The sequence below is a fragment of the Lasioglossum baleicum genome, chromosome 6 (genome assembly GCF_051020765.1).
Source record: "Lasioglossum baleicum chromosome 6, iyLasBale1, whole genome shotgun sequence".
Lineage (NCBI taxonomy): Eukaryota > Metazoa > Arthropoda > Insecta > Hymenoptera > Halictidae > Lasioglossum > Lasioglossum baleicum.
The window spans coordinates 2079538-2098281 of record NC_134934.1 but is presented as its reverse complement, the minus strand read 5'-3'; the positions used below and the strand labels follow the sequence as shown (position 1 = coordinate 2098281).

Here is an 18744-nt window from a genome sequence, read left to right as displayed (position 1 = left end):
AACGCGCAGAAAATCAGAGATTCTGGAACACGAATCGCGAAATACAGCTGGAACTTACGATTACGTTTTTCACGCCGGTGCCAAAAAAGAATGCTTTCGATTTGCGATTCGTCAGATCGAGCAACAATCATGGGGAGATTCTCCGTTTGTTGGAGGATCTGTACTGGGGACTCGATAAACGCGATCAAGCCTGGACGCGGGGCTTCCTTTCGAACGGATCAATATCGATCGTCGTCGGAAAAGAAAATCTCTATTACGCGCGATAGAAAATGCTTCGGGACAGCTTAAACGTTAAAGGACTCTAGGGACGTGGCCGAGGATCGACGGGACACAGCTAGAGATGGAGGTCTACTGACCAGGGACGTGTTGCCGAACAGCTTGTACCACCCGAACACCATTTCATTGAGGTTCAGTTCGTCCAACACGATTTGCGCTATACCCATGAACACTTTTTTCCCTTCTAATCGGCCGTAATCGCCCCACACTGTCACCTGTAATCATAACAGACTTCTTTAAGCAACGCCCTCCTCTATAAAAAATTTCTTTTTCACAAAGAAGATAGAATGTCAAGAATGTTAGATCTTTAGCGAATTAGAAATGGAGACGTACCTGTAGTATACAACCCCGACAGTTTTCTCTGAAGGTTAGCGACTGCTGGTAGAACGGGTCCAGCGTTTTCCTTGCCATTGTCGTTTTCACTTTCGCGATACACTTTTTCCCGTTGACCAGGTAGACTTTCACGTAGGAGGCTGCGGTTACGTCAGGATGAGTAATTAGTGGACCGAGGTGGACGCTAACTTTGATACTGTGCTCAGCCAGAAACTAGCCCAATGATCTAGTCCATTTTTTAATAATTTCTTATTCTGCTTGCAAGGAAGAAGCATTCTATTACATAGCGAAATTGCTTGTTCACTTCAGCCTGTTATATTTAATATCACGAGAAGGTAGCTATGGAGACGAGATTAGTCTGTGATCAATTTAGCCTTCCCTACAGAAGCCAGTTCGGCTTTGCACAGTACAAAGTCACGTCCACATCGTCTTAGCTTTTAATTAGCCTCTATATCATTAATAAATATTAAATCTAAAAATACAGCTTTGTCGTTTCGATGAAAGCGATTGTTAAACTTCAGGCTTTGATCTTGAAGCTTTGCGGATCATACAGATCATCCTGATAGCTTTTCATTCCATAAAGTTGCATGTTCAAGCCAAGTCATTGAGGATGCAGCTTAATACATTATCTCTATCGTTATTTAATATAATCTTTTGAGAAAAAACGATTAAAAACCCAGGATCTCGTAATGAATTTCAGTAGCGACAACAACCATAATTATTAGTCAATAGACTTCCGTATACCGGCAATACCGAAAAGTTACAATATCAGAAAAAGTGGAGCATAATCGTGCATTGTTAAGCAAGAGTATTTAAGAATTAAAAGAAAATTGTTCAAAGAAACGGTCAATCGACTGTGGATGTTCATACAAATATTATATAAATGTTTATACCTTGACGATCTATATAATTATTTTCAAATTTTTCAGACACAAATGTTCTTTCAGTATTAAAGGTTACATTGCATTCTATAAAAGTGAATGTTATGAACTATTTTATACATTTGACAAATTTTAAAAAGTGGTGAATGCTATAAATGTATAAAATCCATAGTCTAGTATTCAAGTAACCTGTCTTGGTCCTTAATCACGAATGTGGTTAAACGAAAGATAAAATATTAATTATATTTAACCCTGCAATGGCACATTCCCCCATGAAGTCAGGAACACGTATGTCCTCCATTTCCTTTTGAACATCTTGGTCGTACAATTTATATACATATTTCATAAGAAGAAATATTGCATTTAATAGATTGTCGTGAGAAGTATATCACCTAACAGAACTTTGATAAACGAAAGGTTGAGGATAACTGATTGAACTCCTCATCAAAATGGCGCACAGAAGGAGAAACCTCCTCGCTAAAGAATTAGAGGAAAACCGAGGAACCTGTCGTACCTGGTATCGCTTTGCTGCCCTGTTTCGGCTTCAGATCTTTGGCACGTATCACCTCCACTTCAAGGTATCCGTCCTTCTGTTTCAGCGATAGCTGAATTTCGCCCAGACACCGAGCACCGAGTACCTGTCGGCCGACCACTTGTCCAGGTCCGAGATCTTCGAAGAAGTTTCTTAGCTGGTCAGTTTCGCCTGCCATTCGCAGATTTGGGGACCAACTGCAGTTCCCAAAATCAGACGTTTTAATGAACACACACCGACGCTTCTCACGCTAGGATAAGGGGTATCTTGGGGTTTTCGTGGGATTATCGGGGGACGAACAAACGATAAACAAAAGATACTGGGGTTGGTCTGGTCAACTCATCGGAGGGTAATACGATCCCGATCAATGAGCTACAATTACTTTTTCATATTTTTCTGTTTTTTTTTTTCGTTCATTGGCCGCTACAATTTCTACATCGTACCATCCTAAGGTTGGCAGAAACGAAAAAACACGGGGTCACGAGGGTTCGAAAGAAAATCGATCAAGAGGTTCGTTCCGCAGGAGCGAGGGACCATAACTCTCACAAGCCTTCGACAGAAGTGCGAATAAACAGAGAGAGATTACAGCTCGTTCGTGGTTATCTTTTTTTTACTGTTTTTCATGTTCATGTCTCTTATTCTGATCATTTTTGTAGACAAGAAGAACTCACGCTGCAAGTGTGTCGGTGTGGCGAGTAAATATAATATATATATATATAACAACAGTGTACAGAGAGAATTGTTGTAAGGTTGGAGACACAGCAGGCGGTCGGTAGGCATGCAGATCATTCTATGCGCAAGTACCATAAATTAGTAAGGATGTCCGGCAACGATCAATTCGATCGACAAATCAACTCCGATTTCAAGCGTCTCGTTGATCGTTGCCGGTGTTCTACGTTCGAAGTTCTACGTACTCATGCGTCGGTCTTAGACTTACGTTCATCGGTTACCTTTTTGATCAGGGATCTTCGTCTTGAGGCTCTCGACTGATTAAATGATCTAGAATCGTAGGGGACGATCGATGCGCGCTCTGGAATCGCGCGATCGTACTCGCCCCAGGATTTCGGATCAGGAATTCGGGTGATACAAGTATACTACTCTCTCCGAGCCGATCAAACGCATGAGAATCGCATGATTCAAGGTCTTCAGGGGATGATTTGATCGGCTCGGGTGACGCACTTGACGCGAACGGGTACATTCATCTACCTACGGTGTTGGGTCATAGTCGTTGCACCGAGTGCGACGGTAACGTGATCGTTTCCGGATCGAGGTTGGGTGGCATCTATAAATATAAACGGCTGTAGAATCAGGATTAAAAGTAGAACGTGGTCGCACACTTGGGAGAACAAGGGACATCCCACGGAAATCGGCGGCCCTGCCGCTCGAAGAAGAACGATTCGCAACGAGAGCAATACACACATTATCTTCCATATTTATATGATATATATATATACATATATATCTGTAGATACGTATATATATAGTATGTACACAGAGACAGAGCGTGTGTGTAACATTTTGTGAGAGACATAGAACGGTAACGGTGCTCGGATACATCAATCGTCAACATCACGCGATCATTCAGCCAAGCAGCAAGCCAAGACGACGACACAAAAACACCGACGAATGACAGCAGCAACGCGAAACATCGAGATTACATCGAAATATGTATATATATAGAGATCGTATATTATTTATATATATATATATACAGAATCGAAAACAAAGAGGGAAAGAGATAGAGTGTAGAGGATCGAGAGAAGATAACATTGGAAAGATAGTTAGAGGAAGAACGAAGAACGGCAGTAGGCAAATTGTCTTGTGTGTTTTGCAGCATTCGCGGTGAAATCCCCTCGCTTCTTCTTCTCCGTGGCTACGAAACCCGACGGGGATCTTTTTTCAGGGATAGTGTAGGAGGAACAAAAGAGAAGAAACGGCTCCACGATGAAATGATACACGGGGATACAAATGGAACGGGTGCGGGAAGAAAGAAAAAGGGCGGGGACAATCCAGGGAATACGAAAAGAAAGAGACGAAGCGTGAATGAGCAAGACAATGGACATTAAATATGCATACACATCGACTCAATCACACGTCGAAAACGATCGATTCGCGGTTTCCTATGCGTTGTCAAAATTCCTCACAAACGGGATAACAGGTAGAGTGGGATGGAGAATATCGGGAAGTTTTAGATGATAGCAGGGATAGCCCGTTACTCGGAATTAGTTGCTCAATTGCGAACTTTCCACGATGCTTGCGAAACGTTCCCTACCCCTTTGTTTTATCCTTACTGAGAACAATTGAATAATTGATCAGCGCGTCTGTTAGCATCGTTTTGCTGCAATATTTTATTCAACGGGCAATGTGTCTTCTTAATAGGACGCCGGAATTAAGTATAAAAGAACGAGTCCGATACGCCGCGCCACGCGGAAACGTTTTAACGCTTTTGGATAACACGGTGCGTGGAGTTTCGCTTTTTTTTTTAACCGTAAATCAGGAAATCGCGTTAAGCTTAGCACGGGTTGAGCTTGAGAGCTTGCGAGTTTATCGTGATTTAGTAGGGACCATTGAGATAATCATATTAGCACGGTTATGTGACAGATAAATACAAATAGTGTGCGAATACAACACGTGAAATTTGTCTCTTTAATTGTTGTTCTGGATATTTGACTTATAGACACACTCCGATGTTAACCCGTTTCATTTGATGCCATAATCTATGAATTCTTCGGTTTATGTCGATCTTACTAAATATTTGAAACAAACGTTATATCGTAGTTTTATTACGACGTCCTTTATTATATATGTATATCATCATAAAAATGTAAAAGGAAATATTTCTTTTCATAAAGTTCTTGCTACTACAAGTAGCAATAAAATTGTGACTTTATTTTTTTCTGTTATGAATCCAGTGATAAAAGGTACATTTTAAAATTCTGATTGTTTAGCAAGATTTTGATAAAAACATTTGTCAGTTTAAATTATCTGTTCTTCAGTCTGAAGTATTGTCCTAATTTAGAGATTCATTTTTACGCTTGTACATTCTGTGTACCGGGTTTCGTTTGAAAAAGTTATGTTCTAAATCTTGGCTATCCACTTTTTCTTTCTCCAAACAAATTACCTCAATTTTACAAAGTTTCTTGCGATTTCTACAGCTAGACAGTCACATGATAAAACGGTAGTATCAATTTAAATGTTGTTCACTTCGCACAGTGTAATACGGTCTGTCACTTTTTAAAATCCTGATTTTAGTTATTTTAGTATTTTATCTATTCAATTCTGTATAAAATACTACAATCTAATTAACTGAACATTTTCAAAATAAGTATAGATATCCTTTCACCATTTCGATTATATTTCGCGTCCCTCAAAATTCCAAGATAAAAATCCCAAGACCGATTTAACAGGTTTCAGTGTAAACCCTATCGGTTGACCACTATTGCCCAGCAACTGGCCACCCTGCTGGGAGTCTGGGGAACAGTTCTGTAGGCAGAGACAGAAACAGAGCGAGAGATAGAGATAGAAAGAGAGAGAGAGAGTGAGAGTCAGATGTAGAAAAGGAAGAAGTTGGAAGAGACAGCAAGGAGTCTCGCAGTTCCGGTTGCAGAATCGGTCGTTGTTGGTTGGCCACTACTTACGAGCTTCCTTCGGAACTCGAGATCGAGTTGAGACTTCCGGCTGTATCACTGGCCGCCGATCCTGACTGTTTTCCGGGTTCAAAGCGTTGATAGGGCAGGATCTCTTCAGATCGTTGTATGGTGCTCGGCGTGCTGTTGCGTTTCCGGCTTGATAAACCGGCGCGTGGATCCGCGCTACCACTTCCGCTGTAGCTCCAGCCGATACCGCACTCTGCGTTGTAAACCAAACAAGAAACAACCGCTAAACTATAATCTTTCAATAGTTAGGGATCCTTCGGAGACCGCGATTCTGCCGCAGCCGCCGCCGCGCCTCCATCACTCTTTTTGATCCAGCTCTCTCCAGGTGGCCGACGCGTGTCGTCTCTCTATCGACTAGACACGACTCTCTTTCTCTTTCTCTCTCCCTCTCACTCTCAATTTTCCCCGTCAAATGATTACCACACGTTCTACACCCTCTATACCCTCTTTCCCTCGTTCGATCCTTCGAAACGAACGAAAACGAGGGAAAGAGGTCTTCCGCGAAGACACGCGTACACCTAGACACGAAACGCGTGGACGAATGATTGATTTTTGTCAAAGGCAAGGCAATTCGACGATTTTAGAGAAGACCTGTAAAAGAATCCCAGTTGCCATGATCGAGATCTCTCTAGCTTCTCTCGGCACCTGGAATCAAAAGGGGCAAGCGTCGAAGCGCGGAGCCTTCGAACCTTCAAATCGTGTTCGGCTCGCATCGGGATGTCTCTCCGCAACTGCAATCATCGCTAACCGTGTGTCTCGTGTGTGTCCGTGTATACACAGAGGCTGAAGTACTATAGTGACACGTATCCCAGGGTGGAGGGATGGTTTCTCGTCGTGTACATCCATGTAAAAGCTCTCTTCCGCGTGCTCATCCCAAAACTCGCGTCCGGATGAGTACCGAAGAAGTGTCCGCAGGCAGAATGTACAAGACAATGTCGGTGTGATTGTGTACCGAGTACCTGAGTGTGTCAGTGTACATGTCTATATATATTTGTTTGTACGTGTGGTCGTGTGTGCTACATTCAACGAACTTGTTTTGCTTGGTAACTGTAAACGTAAATATATCGAGACATCATATAGAAATATGCGCAATATAAGAACACTGCAACGCTTGAAGACATCGATAAACGTAAAAGCCGTAAGAAGGCGGGGAGGAGGGTGTTAGGGTCGCGTTGTCGCAAACCCTGAGTCCTACCCACCGCCAAGCACGTATCAACAGCTGCCTTCTAAAGATAATAAATAGTAACGAGAACCGGGTGGCCAGCTTCTTACCTGCCTAACACTCCGTCGAGTCTCTAGATGAAAGAGGGGACTCGGAATCCCGAGTTGACCACCGTCGGACTCGTGTCGATCTATGTCCAAAAAGCTGCACAGAAACAGAGACAGACAACGCGACGTTCTTCGCCGGCGCGTCGAACCGGCACTAACAATCACTTCTACTGCCACGAACAGAACACAGCCCGACACGGAACAAAAGTTACTTGCGTAGCTAATACCTAAGGTTCTTGAGCCGCTGATCGGTTGCGGGGACTCCGTTCCACTACTGATCATGCTTAGACACTGTTCAACTACTTTGACCTTCAATATTTCTGGTTTCTCGTTCTCGACTTTGTCAGTCGTATTATATTCTATAGCGTACAAAAAATCTTAATTGACAAAATTTATTAAACTTTTATTGTAAAGACAAACATGAAGAGATGAAGACTACGAAATAAACACTGATTCGTAAGATAAACGACTAAGACATAATTTATAATTCATACTGGAAACATTAATTTCTACTACTAATAGAACGATGCTCTAAAACACGTAATCCAATCGAAAGCACACTGAACAACGTAAGACATATGAAAATGAAGTGCGTAATTTTAAAACACTATTATTGTATTTTGTATTGTATTTTTGATGAATTGAAACATTTGTTCAAACATTCACAGTCTAGTAACGATAATTTCCGTTTCCGGACAGATTATGGTATGTTGTGTCGAAGGGATCAGCAGTCAAAGGGACGGCCCCTGAATCTTCATCAACGCGATTCCAAAATCTCCGCCCCGATGAAACCATAGATCTCATCGAGGCTCGTCATACAGCTCAGGAAACTCGTGCAAACGTTCCTCTAAAGATCACGCATCGCTACAAAGTAGAAACAATCTCTACGATCTAGCTTAACCGAAGACAAGCGGGTAGAACCATCTCGTGACTATTTGTCAGGATCGAAACACCGGCTAAATCTATACTCGTCGCAACTGCGCGCACTTTGACTATAGAACCTCGTCCCGGCAATAATCACGAGCAGTGGTCCCCGCGCAGTCCCGTTTCTCTAAAGCACAACTTCTTCTATAAGAGAGATAGAGTCAATGTGCTGTGTGTCGCATTGTTGTTGTAATAACAAGTGTCTCTCCCGGCTGATCACGCCGCTGTCTCTCGGTTCTTCTTGCCCTGTGTCTCTCTTTCACGTTCTCGCGTCGCCTAAGCTCTCTACCATTCTCACTGGCACACTCGCTCTAAAACTTGTACTCACATTTCGCCGAAGGCTTGAAACGATCCCCGCGGCAGAATTCGGTTCGGCGTCCTCTCGACGATGAGAATCGAGAGCGAATCGCGAATTACGGTTACTAGAACATCGCTGGAAGGAACACACGGAAGAATCTTTGCAGAGGAAGAAAAAAAAAGTGGAGGGCCGAGAAAAGGTCTCGGAGCCGCAGAATCGAAAGAGAAAGAACCCGAAGAGAGCGTGAGACTCGGTGGACGGGGGTCCTTCGTCGGTCGCTCCCGCGCAACGTGAGGGGGCCGTGTTTCGTTTTCTCGGGGTATCCGAAAATCAAAATCTTTGGGCGTTTTCTGGGGGGGGGGTGGGGGTTTGTGGGAGGAAAGAAGGGGGTGTAATTTGCAGGGTGTTCGGACCTGTCCCCATCGCCGCTACCCTCGCCGTCGCTGCTCGCCGAGCTCGGCTGTCTTCCGCTCCTCCCGCTGGCAGTGTCCTCCGGCAATACCTCCTCGCTCCTATGAACTGTAAAGGAGGACTTGTCCTTCTTCCCGAAGCCTATCCTCCGCTTTCGTCCTTCGTCGCCCACGCATGTACCACCAACAGACGCACGTGGTATGTTATGTTTTTTGCGTGACGTGACACAGTAGTAGTAGTAGTAGTTTTGATTTGCGTGATTGTAGAGAGTGATTGTAGCAGTAGAAGTGGTGGTTGTAGAGTAGCGACAGTAGTAGGAGTAGAAGTTGTAGGCGATGTTGTTAGAGTGGCAGATGTTGTATTCTCAGGCAGAGTAGATGTCGCAGATTGTGTTGTGTGACGTGTTCGTGTGCGACGTGTGTTGTTGCCCTCCGAGCAGAGGTATGTCCAAGAGTGTGTGCGCGTGTGTTTATGTCCAAAGTTTTTGATGTTGTAAGTTTCGTAGTTGTTCGCAGTATTTTTTTCGGTTTCAAGTAACAGTGGTGATCGTTCCAGCGATCGATCGGGGTGATCCGCGCCGAGTGTTGTCCCGTGACACGATCGCGCGAGCGACGATCGCCCGCCACGATGAGAAATCGTGCAGGTGGGTGCAGATCGATGACGTGAATGGTGGTCCCCAGCGTCGAGAGATGGTTGGTTGGTAGAAGTAAAGTGTGAATGTGTTCATGTCGAAGAGAGGCGGACAGAGATGAGGAGGGATGGCGGAGAAAACAAGAATACGATTAGAATGTACATACTGTCCCGTTAACTGGGAGTTGGTTTTTTCTTTTTTTTTGGTTTCTGCTCCTCCACGGTGTGCTCTTGGTAGCGTTCGCGCGTCATCGCTCGGGGAGAATCCTCGGCATTTTATTTGTTCCCTACTTTTGTCGTTCGCTCGCTCTCTTTCTCGCACGAATACACTCTATTTTTCTCCCGCTCTCTCTCTCTCTCTCTCTCTCTCTCTCTCACTTTGTTCGTTTTTGCAACCGGTTGATAGGGTGATGTACACTCCCGAATGTAAGTCACAGGACATTTGTAACGCGAAGCGCGGAGGAATGCTAAAAGGATTGCATAAAATTGTGCAAACAGTGATATTTACGGATCTTTGTTAGTTCTCTTTCCTGCAAAAGGAACGTAAACTGTTCTTGCGCGGTGTAAACAATTTTTATCGTCAAGTGAACTTTGAATGTGCAATTTTATGCAATCCTTTTCATGTTACCACTAAATCAGTAATGAGAAATCTAAATCTTTGTATGAATCGAATAATTGTTCATTCAGTACTGTGTAAATGGCAGAAATAGTCCAATTTGATCACTGTATTTAGACTTACAAATTAAAACATTTTCCCTAAGTGAAATACATTACGTCAACGTCTGTAAAGTAAATCACTTTTCTGTTCCTATTTCATTCAATAATTTTATGCATTGATTTTATAAGATTCGTACAGGTGTTTGTGCGACACCTGATGTTTTAAACATTATTTGTTCACGGAGTTTGGAAACAGCGAACTTCAAATTAATTTCTTCTTCGAACTCATGATTATATTCTGCAGGAAATCATCTTCCATTTGCGATTTGCATGTATAATTTTTCTAGCAGGCCAGAAAAAGAACTGGAAAATACTAACTTGTAATCGTCAACTCTATAAAAATAATTAATTGAAATGCATCCATTCGAAGTCACTGTCTCGAATAAAATAAAACAACATCCTGTAACTTATGATCGAGAGTAAAGTTTGATCATAGTGCTGGGTCCGAGACGATCAGCCAAATTTTCTGTGAAACGGCGTAGCGAGAGCACACCGCGAGTCTACAGACTAAAATGGCACTAGACTAATATCTCTACGCTATAATCTCGGGTGACTATCGACATAGTAGACATGTTACAAATAGACTGGTACTAGTAGAGTCTGATGTAAAGAGAAGAGAGATAGAAAAGGTAGTCTATAAGAGATAGTAACCCCGATAGAATAATAATGACACGTGATACACGCGGCTCGGCATTAGTCGCGCGTCCGAGAACGAGTCTCTCACTTGAATTCTGCGGATAGAGAACAATGCACGGCACGCAACGTCTATAAACGTGAAACTGGAAGAAACGGCTAGTGTGACGATGTGTTACCTGTGGCGGACAGCTGACTGGTGCTGTTACTCTTCTTCCCGAGACCGGGCTGATACTGCGCCGTACTTCCGCCACCACCGCTGCTTCCGCTTCCGCTCTTGCTACCCGGCGAGCTCTTGCGAGCTCTCCTCGAGGAGTCTTCGACGTTCAAACCGATCGCCGTATCGCTCAAGCTACCGTCTGTTGAACAGAAATCTCGTGAATATACCTGGCTACCATCATTCATTCGAGAATTTATAGGAGAGGGGCTCTAGGTGATAGGCTTTCGATCTGAAACTCGGGAAACAACAGTGATGGTTAGTTCATTGCTCGCGGGTTCGGGTAAAATGGTAGAAAGGTCACTGATCTCTGCGTTCGGTGGAGGCTACAACCTTTTCCTGGCGAATGCAGGGTCCATCCGGACCCTTGGAAGAACAATCTTTATTTGCAGGATGTCTCAGTGATCATGGTACAACCGCAAAGAAGACATAAATACGGAGGCACTCTGTATAAACTGCGATTTCTTTAATAAAATACAGGGTGTGGCCGAACGGGTGGTACAACCAAGCAGCGGGTGAAACTACATGTAATAATAAGTCAAAAAGAAGAAATAACATTTTTTCGTTTGACGCTTCGTTTTCGAGAAAATCTTTGAGAGTTTGAAGTTCCGCGAGGTTCGCGTGATTTAATATATGCACAAAGTAGAATTGTTCGATCATGGTCAGACGCGTCAGACGATTCCTATTCCATAGCACGTGTATCCGCTGCATTTTCAAACTCGATTTTCTCGAAAACGAAGCGTGAAACAAAAAAATGTTATTCCTTTCTTTCGACTTATTTTTACATGTAGTATCACCCTTTCCTCGGATGTGCCACCAGTCCGGCCACACCCTGTATAAATAGATATTGTGGGTCACAATGGACCCTGCATTCAAAGGTCGCTACAAGATTCACAGATGAAGGGTTAGTAATCGTTCACGAGGGACAATGATAAATTTACTCGTGATGTTCTCCAAAATGGCTACTCGGATAACGAAAGTGCAGGATTTCTGATTTCTTTTATTAATGAAATAAAAAGTTTGTACCAGCGGTCTATGTGTTTATTTCGAACGCTAGGTGCTGGGGTATGTTTGAAGATATTATTGTAACAACATGTAGTAAATATATGATTGCAACGAAATTTAGTTAATTACTTAGTTGTACATCTGCTGGCTTCTTAAGAATTGGTACAGTTAAAAATACTGCTGTAGATATAGCATATCCATCAATAATTCCGCGTCCGACTTATCCAAAATAGTAATCTTCACGAGAAAGCTACAGGCAAATTTGAAAATGTGTCAAAACATTCAAGATTGGTGTTGGACACTGTAATAGATCTCTGTCGCGTAGATTGATAATAGCTTTCTCGTGGAGAGTGACTCTTTCACGGAGATTAACCCACAATCACAAACGCGCGGTCTGTAAAACATATAAAAGGGGTAAAATTATTGTACTTTGCCATATGTACAATATGGTTTATGGTTATGATTTGGTACAGAGTACCAAAATCGTCATTCGATTATTCACTTTTTGGGGAATTAATGTTTAATTATTCAGAACAGTACAAAAACTAACGTGCCCACAAAAGATACCCATAAAAATATGTTTGAACGTCTGTGATTTCAGGTTAACGTCAGCTCCTCCGGGAGAAGTCTCCGCGGCAATCACGACAAAAATCACGCATGTACCAAAGAGAATTGGTAAGAATCGGCTCGTCGACTCACCGACTTTCTCGTCTTGGGGCGCGTCGGTGTTGCTGAGGCTTCTAGCGAACTGGCTGCGTTTGCCGTGCTCGTCGGTCTCGTTCTCGGCGTCCTGGCTCCTGGAGGTCTTCTCGTAGAAGCTCGACTGGCCGGTGTACTCGCTGCTTTCGGGCATAGAGGAGGATCGGCGATCCCGGGATGCCGCCGATTGGTCGTCGCGCGTATCGTCGCCGGCGGTATCGTGGTAGCCGTCGGTGCCGGTTTTTTTCCGCGATCGTCGCCGGCCGGACGATGACGGTGAGGACGACAACGAGGACGCCGCCGTTGTCACGCCGTGGCCCGGTCCGTCGGTGTAGTCGCGCGACGACGATGGTTTTGTGTTTCGTGAGGTGGTATCGTGGTGATCGACGGCCCGTGGGTGGTAGTTTTTAGCAGTGTCGGAGGTAGCGGTTTGGGAATCAAAGAGACTTGAATTAGCGTTACCGGGGCGGGGTGCTCGGTTACGGGGCCTACGCGGATCGCACGGGCCAAATCCGCAGTTCTCGCTGCACTGGCTCTCGCTCTCCATCGAGTACTCGTAGTACTCGAGGGTGTCGCTGATTGCTACGTTCCTCTTACTACCCTGCTGGTGTTGCTGACCCTGGTGGGACGGCTGGTTGCGTTGCTGCAACTGTTGCTGTTGCTGCCTCTTCTCGAGGAGCTCGAGGTCCCTAGCCTCCGGGCAGCTGCTGTTTCGTCTACGGTACCTACTCGTGTGCCGCGACTCTAACGATGGCCTCCTCTCCTCGTGCCTGCTCCTCAACGACCCGGACCTACCTAGCTCCGACGACATCGCGATCTCCCGACACTCCGGACAACTACTCTTACGCCTAACGCGATACGCCCGCAACGATTCCGACCTAGCTATCTCGCACGTCTCCGGATCGCAGATCTGTCCGCCGCCGTAATCATATCTCGAGTCGATGTAACCGTCCCTGTCCGTCTCGTAGTACCTACCCCCATCGCTAACTACCATGCCGCTGGTATCGTTCTTCTGTCGGAAACAATCCGCGCACACGACCGTCTCCATTGAACCGAACTCCTCGTCCGAGTCCAAGATAAAGTTCGTGGTTCTGTCCTCGTCTTTCCTCCGGTCGTAATAACGAAGCTCCCTGGCCTCGGGACAACTACTGTTCCGTCTGCGACGATACAACCGTTTCGCTCTCTCCGCTCGTTCCGAGGAGCTCAACTCCTCGTCGGAACGGAGCACCGGCGACGATTCGGCGCGCTGCAGCATCATCCGCTTGCTCTCCGAAAAGCTGGGGACCACCAGGGTGTCCTTGCTAGGGTCCCGATACGGGACGTTCTCGTAGACACCCGTCTCCCTCATTTCGCGTCTACTCCGCCTTCTCCGGCGCCGTGGCAGCGTATTGTCTTGGTAGTGATCGGCTCGTACAGTCTCGGCACCGCTGTGCGCTTGGTAATCGTACTCGTCTGCAGAACGGTAGCCGCAGTACCCGTCCTGTAGGTATTCGTCCTCGACGTACTGCGACGTACGCTTCTTCCTCGTCCCACTGCGTCGCCTTCGATCGTAATAGTCGTCATCGTACATCTGCTCATCCATTCTCGAGGCCTGGACCCCATCCTCGTATCCGTACAGTCTCTGATCGTAATCCTCCATCTTCCCTCTGTCTACGAACCCTTCGTCGTACTCGACGTCCCAGTCGTACCCGTCGTACCCGTTCTCCAGGTACGACTCGCTGCTCTTAGTTCTCCTACGACCACTCCTACTCATTCTCTGATCATCGTACTGATCTAAATCGGAGATCTCTTGGCCATAGTTATCGGATGACAGCGCTTCGTCGATGCTGCAATAAATATGATCGCCGGAAGGATCGCACATGTTGCTGTCCAGATTCTTCGTCCGTTTCTCCGAAATGTTTCTGGCGAACGTCGGGTCGTGATCCTGGAACATTGAGTCGATGTATTTTCGTTTAGCTGGGTCCTCTCTACCTAGGACGTTCCTCAGACCCATCTGGTCGTCGCTGCTGAACACATTGTCTCCTAATAGGTCGTAGCGATAAGTCTTTGCTCTATCTAGGTCGATTTGTTTGCCAAAACGCGGCATGTAGACCTGCGCGTTGCCGCAAACATAGCCGGTGTCGTATCCGTAGAACGGTTTGTGGTCCTTCATCATGTAGTCATAGTTCTTCTCGCGTTCCAGGAGGCTGTTCGGCATCTTGTCGTCGCCGTTCGAGTCTAGGTACGATTTGCTCTGATCGCCGAGGGCCGGTATTTTGTCGCCGTAACCGGCGTCGCTGATCGACAGGTTCTTCTTGAGCTTTCTTCGGGCGGTGCGCAGGCTGTCGTCGCTGAATATATTCCCCGATATGTTGTCGTACTCGAAGCTCTTCGCGCGCCGCGACAGCAGACCCCCGCGTATCCCAAACCCGTACCGATCGGCGTAGGTGTCGTGTAGGACGTCGTAATCGAAGCTCCTAGCCTTCGAGAATAAGAACGATCTACGCGGCCGCAAGCTAACGTCTAAGTTCCTAATGCCGACGTCGTCCGCGATGTCGTGCAAGCCTCTCGAGAACAACTGGTGTCTAGCCTTCGCGACCGTTCGGCCGGCCCGGTCCTGCCAGCTACGCGACCTTCTACGCGCGCCGGAGTCCAACAACAGGTATGGTGAGGAGTACCTGCCGCGGAACTTCTCGATGAGGCGATCGTTGAAGTCGACCTGAAGGCAATCCTCGACGTATATCTCCGGTATACGTTTCTTGGAGCTACCGGTTAGCTCCTCAGGCTTGAGCATGTAACCCTCGGAGACGCTGTACTCGCTGGTCTCCGGGCTGTAATATCTCAGCATGTTCTCGTCGACGGTCTGCGACCTCGTGAACGGCGTACGCATCTTTCTGTACAACGAGCGCACCACTGCGGACTTGCTCCGTACGAGGGGATGCGGGGTGGGATTGTGCTTGCTTGGGTTGTTGCTCCTGGGCTTGGTGGGATTGTTGTTCGGACAGTGACATTCGCTGCAGGGTACCCTAAGTCTGTGCCTGCGCCTATTGCGCCTAGGGGGCAGGGGCATAGGGGATATGACACCGGGTATTAAAACGTTTTTAACTGTCGGTCTGCAAACAATGTTTTTCATATAGAGTTTTTAACGCATCCTGGCGGTCACATTAAAACGAATACGTTTTTTTTTTTGCTAATATATATTTTTCAGCCCATTCTTCATTTTTATTCACATAGATACACATATATATATATATAGATATTTAAACATGTATATATATGCTTCTTTCTACACTCAAAAAATGACTCTACTCGCACGTTCGCGATCGATCGAACGCGTTTTTCTTCTGCTTTATTATCTTTCTATTTGCTTCCCGTTTCGAGATTTTGTTTGACCTGCGAATTTTGAGCATTGTCACTCGCCGAACAATTTGAAAAATGCAGGTATCTTTGTAGAATATTTTTTTTTTTTTTGGTGGACAAGAGTGCGACGATTATTATAGATCAAGTCTCTCTCGGTGAACGCGTAGACAATACATTCTGGTGACGTGTTTCATTTTTTGTTTTAAACGTGGGTACACCTAGCCGTTCGACCAACGCCACGCACTAATCCCTGCTTCTGTTTAGAATGGGACAGCATTAAATGGACATTGACACGGTGCATAGGAGGTGCGTAAACTAGTCGCTAGACAACAGTTTCAGAATCCTCGAAGAGAGCGCGGTGAGGATATGGGGATTCCTATCAAGCAAGGCGGTGGGGGATGGATGAGAGTAGTGCAGCTACAGGGTGACATTTCATTTCGGCAATGTCCATTTAATTCAGGGATTATCGTCGATGAGAAGGTGAGCCATCAAATGTTCCATTCTGTGCGCCTCTGTACATGGATCTTTCGGTGCGCTTTTCGGACAGTAACGACGATCAAATTGGAAACCGGAGTTGGTTGGATATCGCGAAGAGGTTAATTGGATAGACTCTCCTGTGATCATCGGTCGAGAACAAAGAATGCTGACGGAGGGAAAAGTGTGACGTAAAAGAGGGAACACAGAGAAGAACAGAAAACAGTGAGCGAGGGGTGGAACGCGTGCCACGTAAAAATGGTACAATGGATGGCTGTCTCCTCTAAAGGGTGAATTTCTTCTCTATGGAACTTGTTTTTGCTTTGTACACTGACTTCGAATAATGCAAGGTCATCGACTCGAAATTATTTCACAAATAGACATCAAACTATACTCACATTAGTCCTCTGGAGGCACGTGGACGCTCCGATTGCGTACTCAAGGCACTACTCGTCACGGACGCTATACTCTCCATATCGGAGTCACCGTGATCACCGAGTACGTCTTTCTCGGGACTCAAGTGTCCTTTACGCGGCCCGTGAATTCGATAAGGATAACCGTGCTGCAACGACAACGGATCGTAGCCCACCGAGGGCAAGTCCGAGTCCGACAGCCCGGTATAGTGCCTCTCCCAACCTGGAAAACACAGAAACTCGCCGTCAAATATCAGGATTTCCTCGAGTACATTATACTCTAGGCAATGTCTTTTGTTATAGTAAAGAAATTTTTCTACTTGACATCCTTACAATTGGTAAACTTTTCTACAAACTCTTTCAAATAAATGTTCTCGTAGGAGCAGAATCCCGAAGTATAAATTTCGGGAACTCACCCGTCACGCCCGAGCCGTACGACGTGTGCACCTGTCTAGGATTATGGTGTCTCATAAATGTGGCTCTCTCGTGTAGGTCCTGGTCGACCCTTTCCTTCAGTACTGCCGGGATCATGGGCAACTGTCTCTTCTTTGGGGAGCCGGTGGGAGTGGCTGTCGCCGACCTCGAGGCGAATCTGAAATGCGGAAAACGATGTACGGGCACGGACGGCCTCTTTCGTCGTTCGATTCTCGTGGTGAGCTGTGGCAACGAGGCCCTGGCGATAACTCATACCTGGTCGATACGTAGCTGTGCGAGTACGGCATGGATCTGTGCTCCGGCGGAGACAGGGAGCGATGACCGGTGGGACTCTGAGACCTACCACGGTACCGGAGGCTCGACGCGTCCATAGGCGCTGCACTATGCGACCTGTGGCTCATCATTCCTCGGTGAATGTCGTCCTGGGAATCGCAGAAACTTAGCAACACCGACACTATGGTGAATCAATTAGGCTTCCAAGACCGTTAACCCCTTCGCGCCGAACACTCGACACCGAACGTTTCATTATAAACGTGCCACCGGCTTCACACTTTCTAATTCGCAATTGTTAAAATTTCAAAGACGTTTCCGTTCAAAAATATTCAACAAATTTTTTCATTACACCATATATTATGAGCATTGCAAAAAGTTACAGAGGAAGAAGTTGAATATTTGTGATGTGAAGATTAACGAATGTCCCGGAAGCCTCAGGTGTCGGTGAGCAGAGGACTTACCTTGCGGTAGGCCTGGTAGCCGGAAATGGATGCGGGCTGTTCCCGGATGGTGAGGGCGGGTCGTTTGCGACCCTGTGGCAGCATGTCCCTGCGACTCCGATGTTCCCCGCCGACGCACAGCTCGTTTTCCGGCGGGGGGCTAGAATGGTGGCTGCTCCGGCATGCGTTCATGGTTTTTTTCGTCGATTAGTGATCGTCGTGTGGCTTACAGGTTAAATGGGGCGAGTGCTGTGATCTCGCGCTAGATTACAGAGTGCATGCGGCCAGGCTGGTTCTCATTGGCGATGCTTATATATATTTCTATACATATATCTCTATACGTCTTGTGTATATTACGGATGTACGTATATACACATACGGCCGTGCATATATCCGTCGTGTCACGATGTATGCGCGGCGAGATACGTACATATTACGTGTGTATATCGTATATACGAAAATATATGTATACGAAATATGCAAAAATTACTACGCTGCGTTGCTGATTCGTGTTCTTCAGTTCAACAGACGAACGAACTCGGAAAGCGAACAAACCAAGACAAAAGGATGCGAGTTTCTACTACGTTTGCCAGAATTATAAAAAACAATAAACGGTAGTAATAGAATGATCGAGCGGCCCCGAATCGGACCTTGATCACAGTCAACAAAATTTTCTCGCGCGAGCAAGCTCGTTCTTCCTTCAACAAAAAGTATAAGTATTTACATCCTACTTGAGAAAGATGTACATAATGTATATGTATAGTGGTTACAGAGTGAGACACTAACTATTGACCCTTGGAACAATTGATTCCTTTTGTCGGACGATAGCGCGTTGACGAAATTTGAACAATCTCGCACAGTATCCAAGAAAGGCTATCCGCTAATTCTC

The 18744-nt window shown here is 45.8% G+C and overlaps 1 protein-coding gene across 29 annotated transcripts in view; it reads right to left on the bottom strand.

The window, feature by feature from the left end:
• The window catches only part of Rim (Rab3 interacting molecule), a 96978-nt gene that overhangs the window by 10272 nt on the left and 67962 nt on the right, over window positions 1–18744 (bottom strand). For 14 of the 29 annotated variants that reach the window (XM_076426585.1, XM_076426595.1, XM_076426587.1 and 11 more), the window contains 10 exons: window positions 17877–18027; window positions 17398–17564; window positions 17124–17299; window positions 16693–16930; window positions 12482–15573; window positions 10740–10919; window positions 5661–5871; window positions 2005–2219; window positions 610–749; window positions 2–491 (listed from right to left, as the gene is read on the bottom strand). In XM_076426585.1, coding sequence (XP_076282700.1) covers window positions 285–491; window positions 610–749; window positions 2005–2219; window positions 5661–5871; window positions 10740–10919; window positions 12482–15573; window positions 16693–16930; window positions 17124–17299; window positions 17398–17564; window positions 17877–18027 — 4777 coding nt within the window. In that variant the 3' untranslated portion in view covers window positions 2–284. Of the gene's footprint in view, window positions 492–609; window positions 750–2004; window positions 2220–5660; window positions 5872–7224; window positions 8305–8582; window positions 8765–10739; window positions 10920–12481; window positions 15574–16692; window positions 16931–17123; window positions 17300–17397; window positions 17565–17876; window positions 18028–18744 lie in introns of those variants that run through there. The other 15 variants (XM_076426598.1, XM_076426599.1, XM_076426588.1 and 12 more) reach the window with 8 other exon arrangements.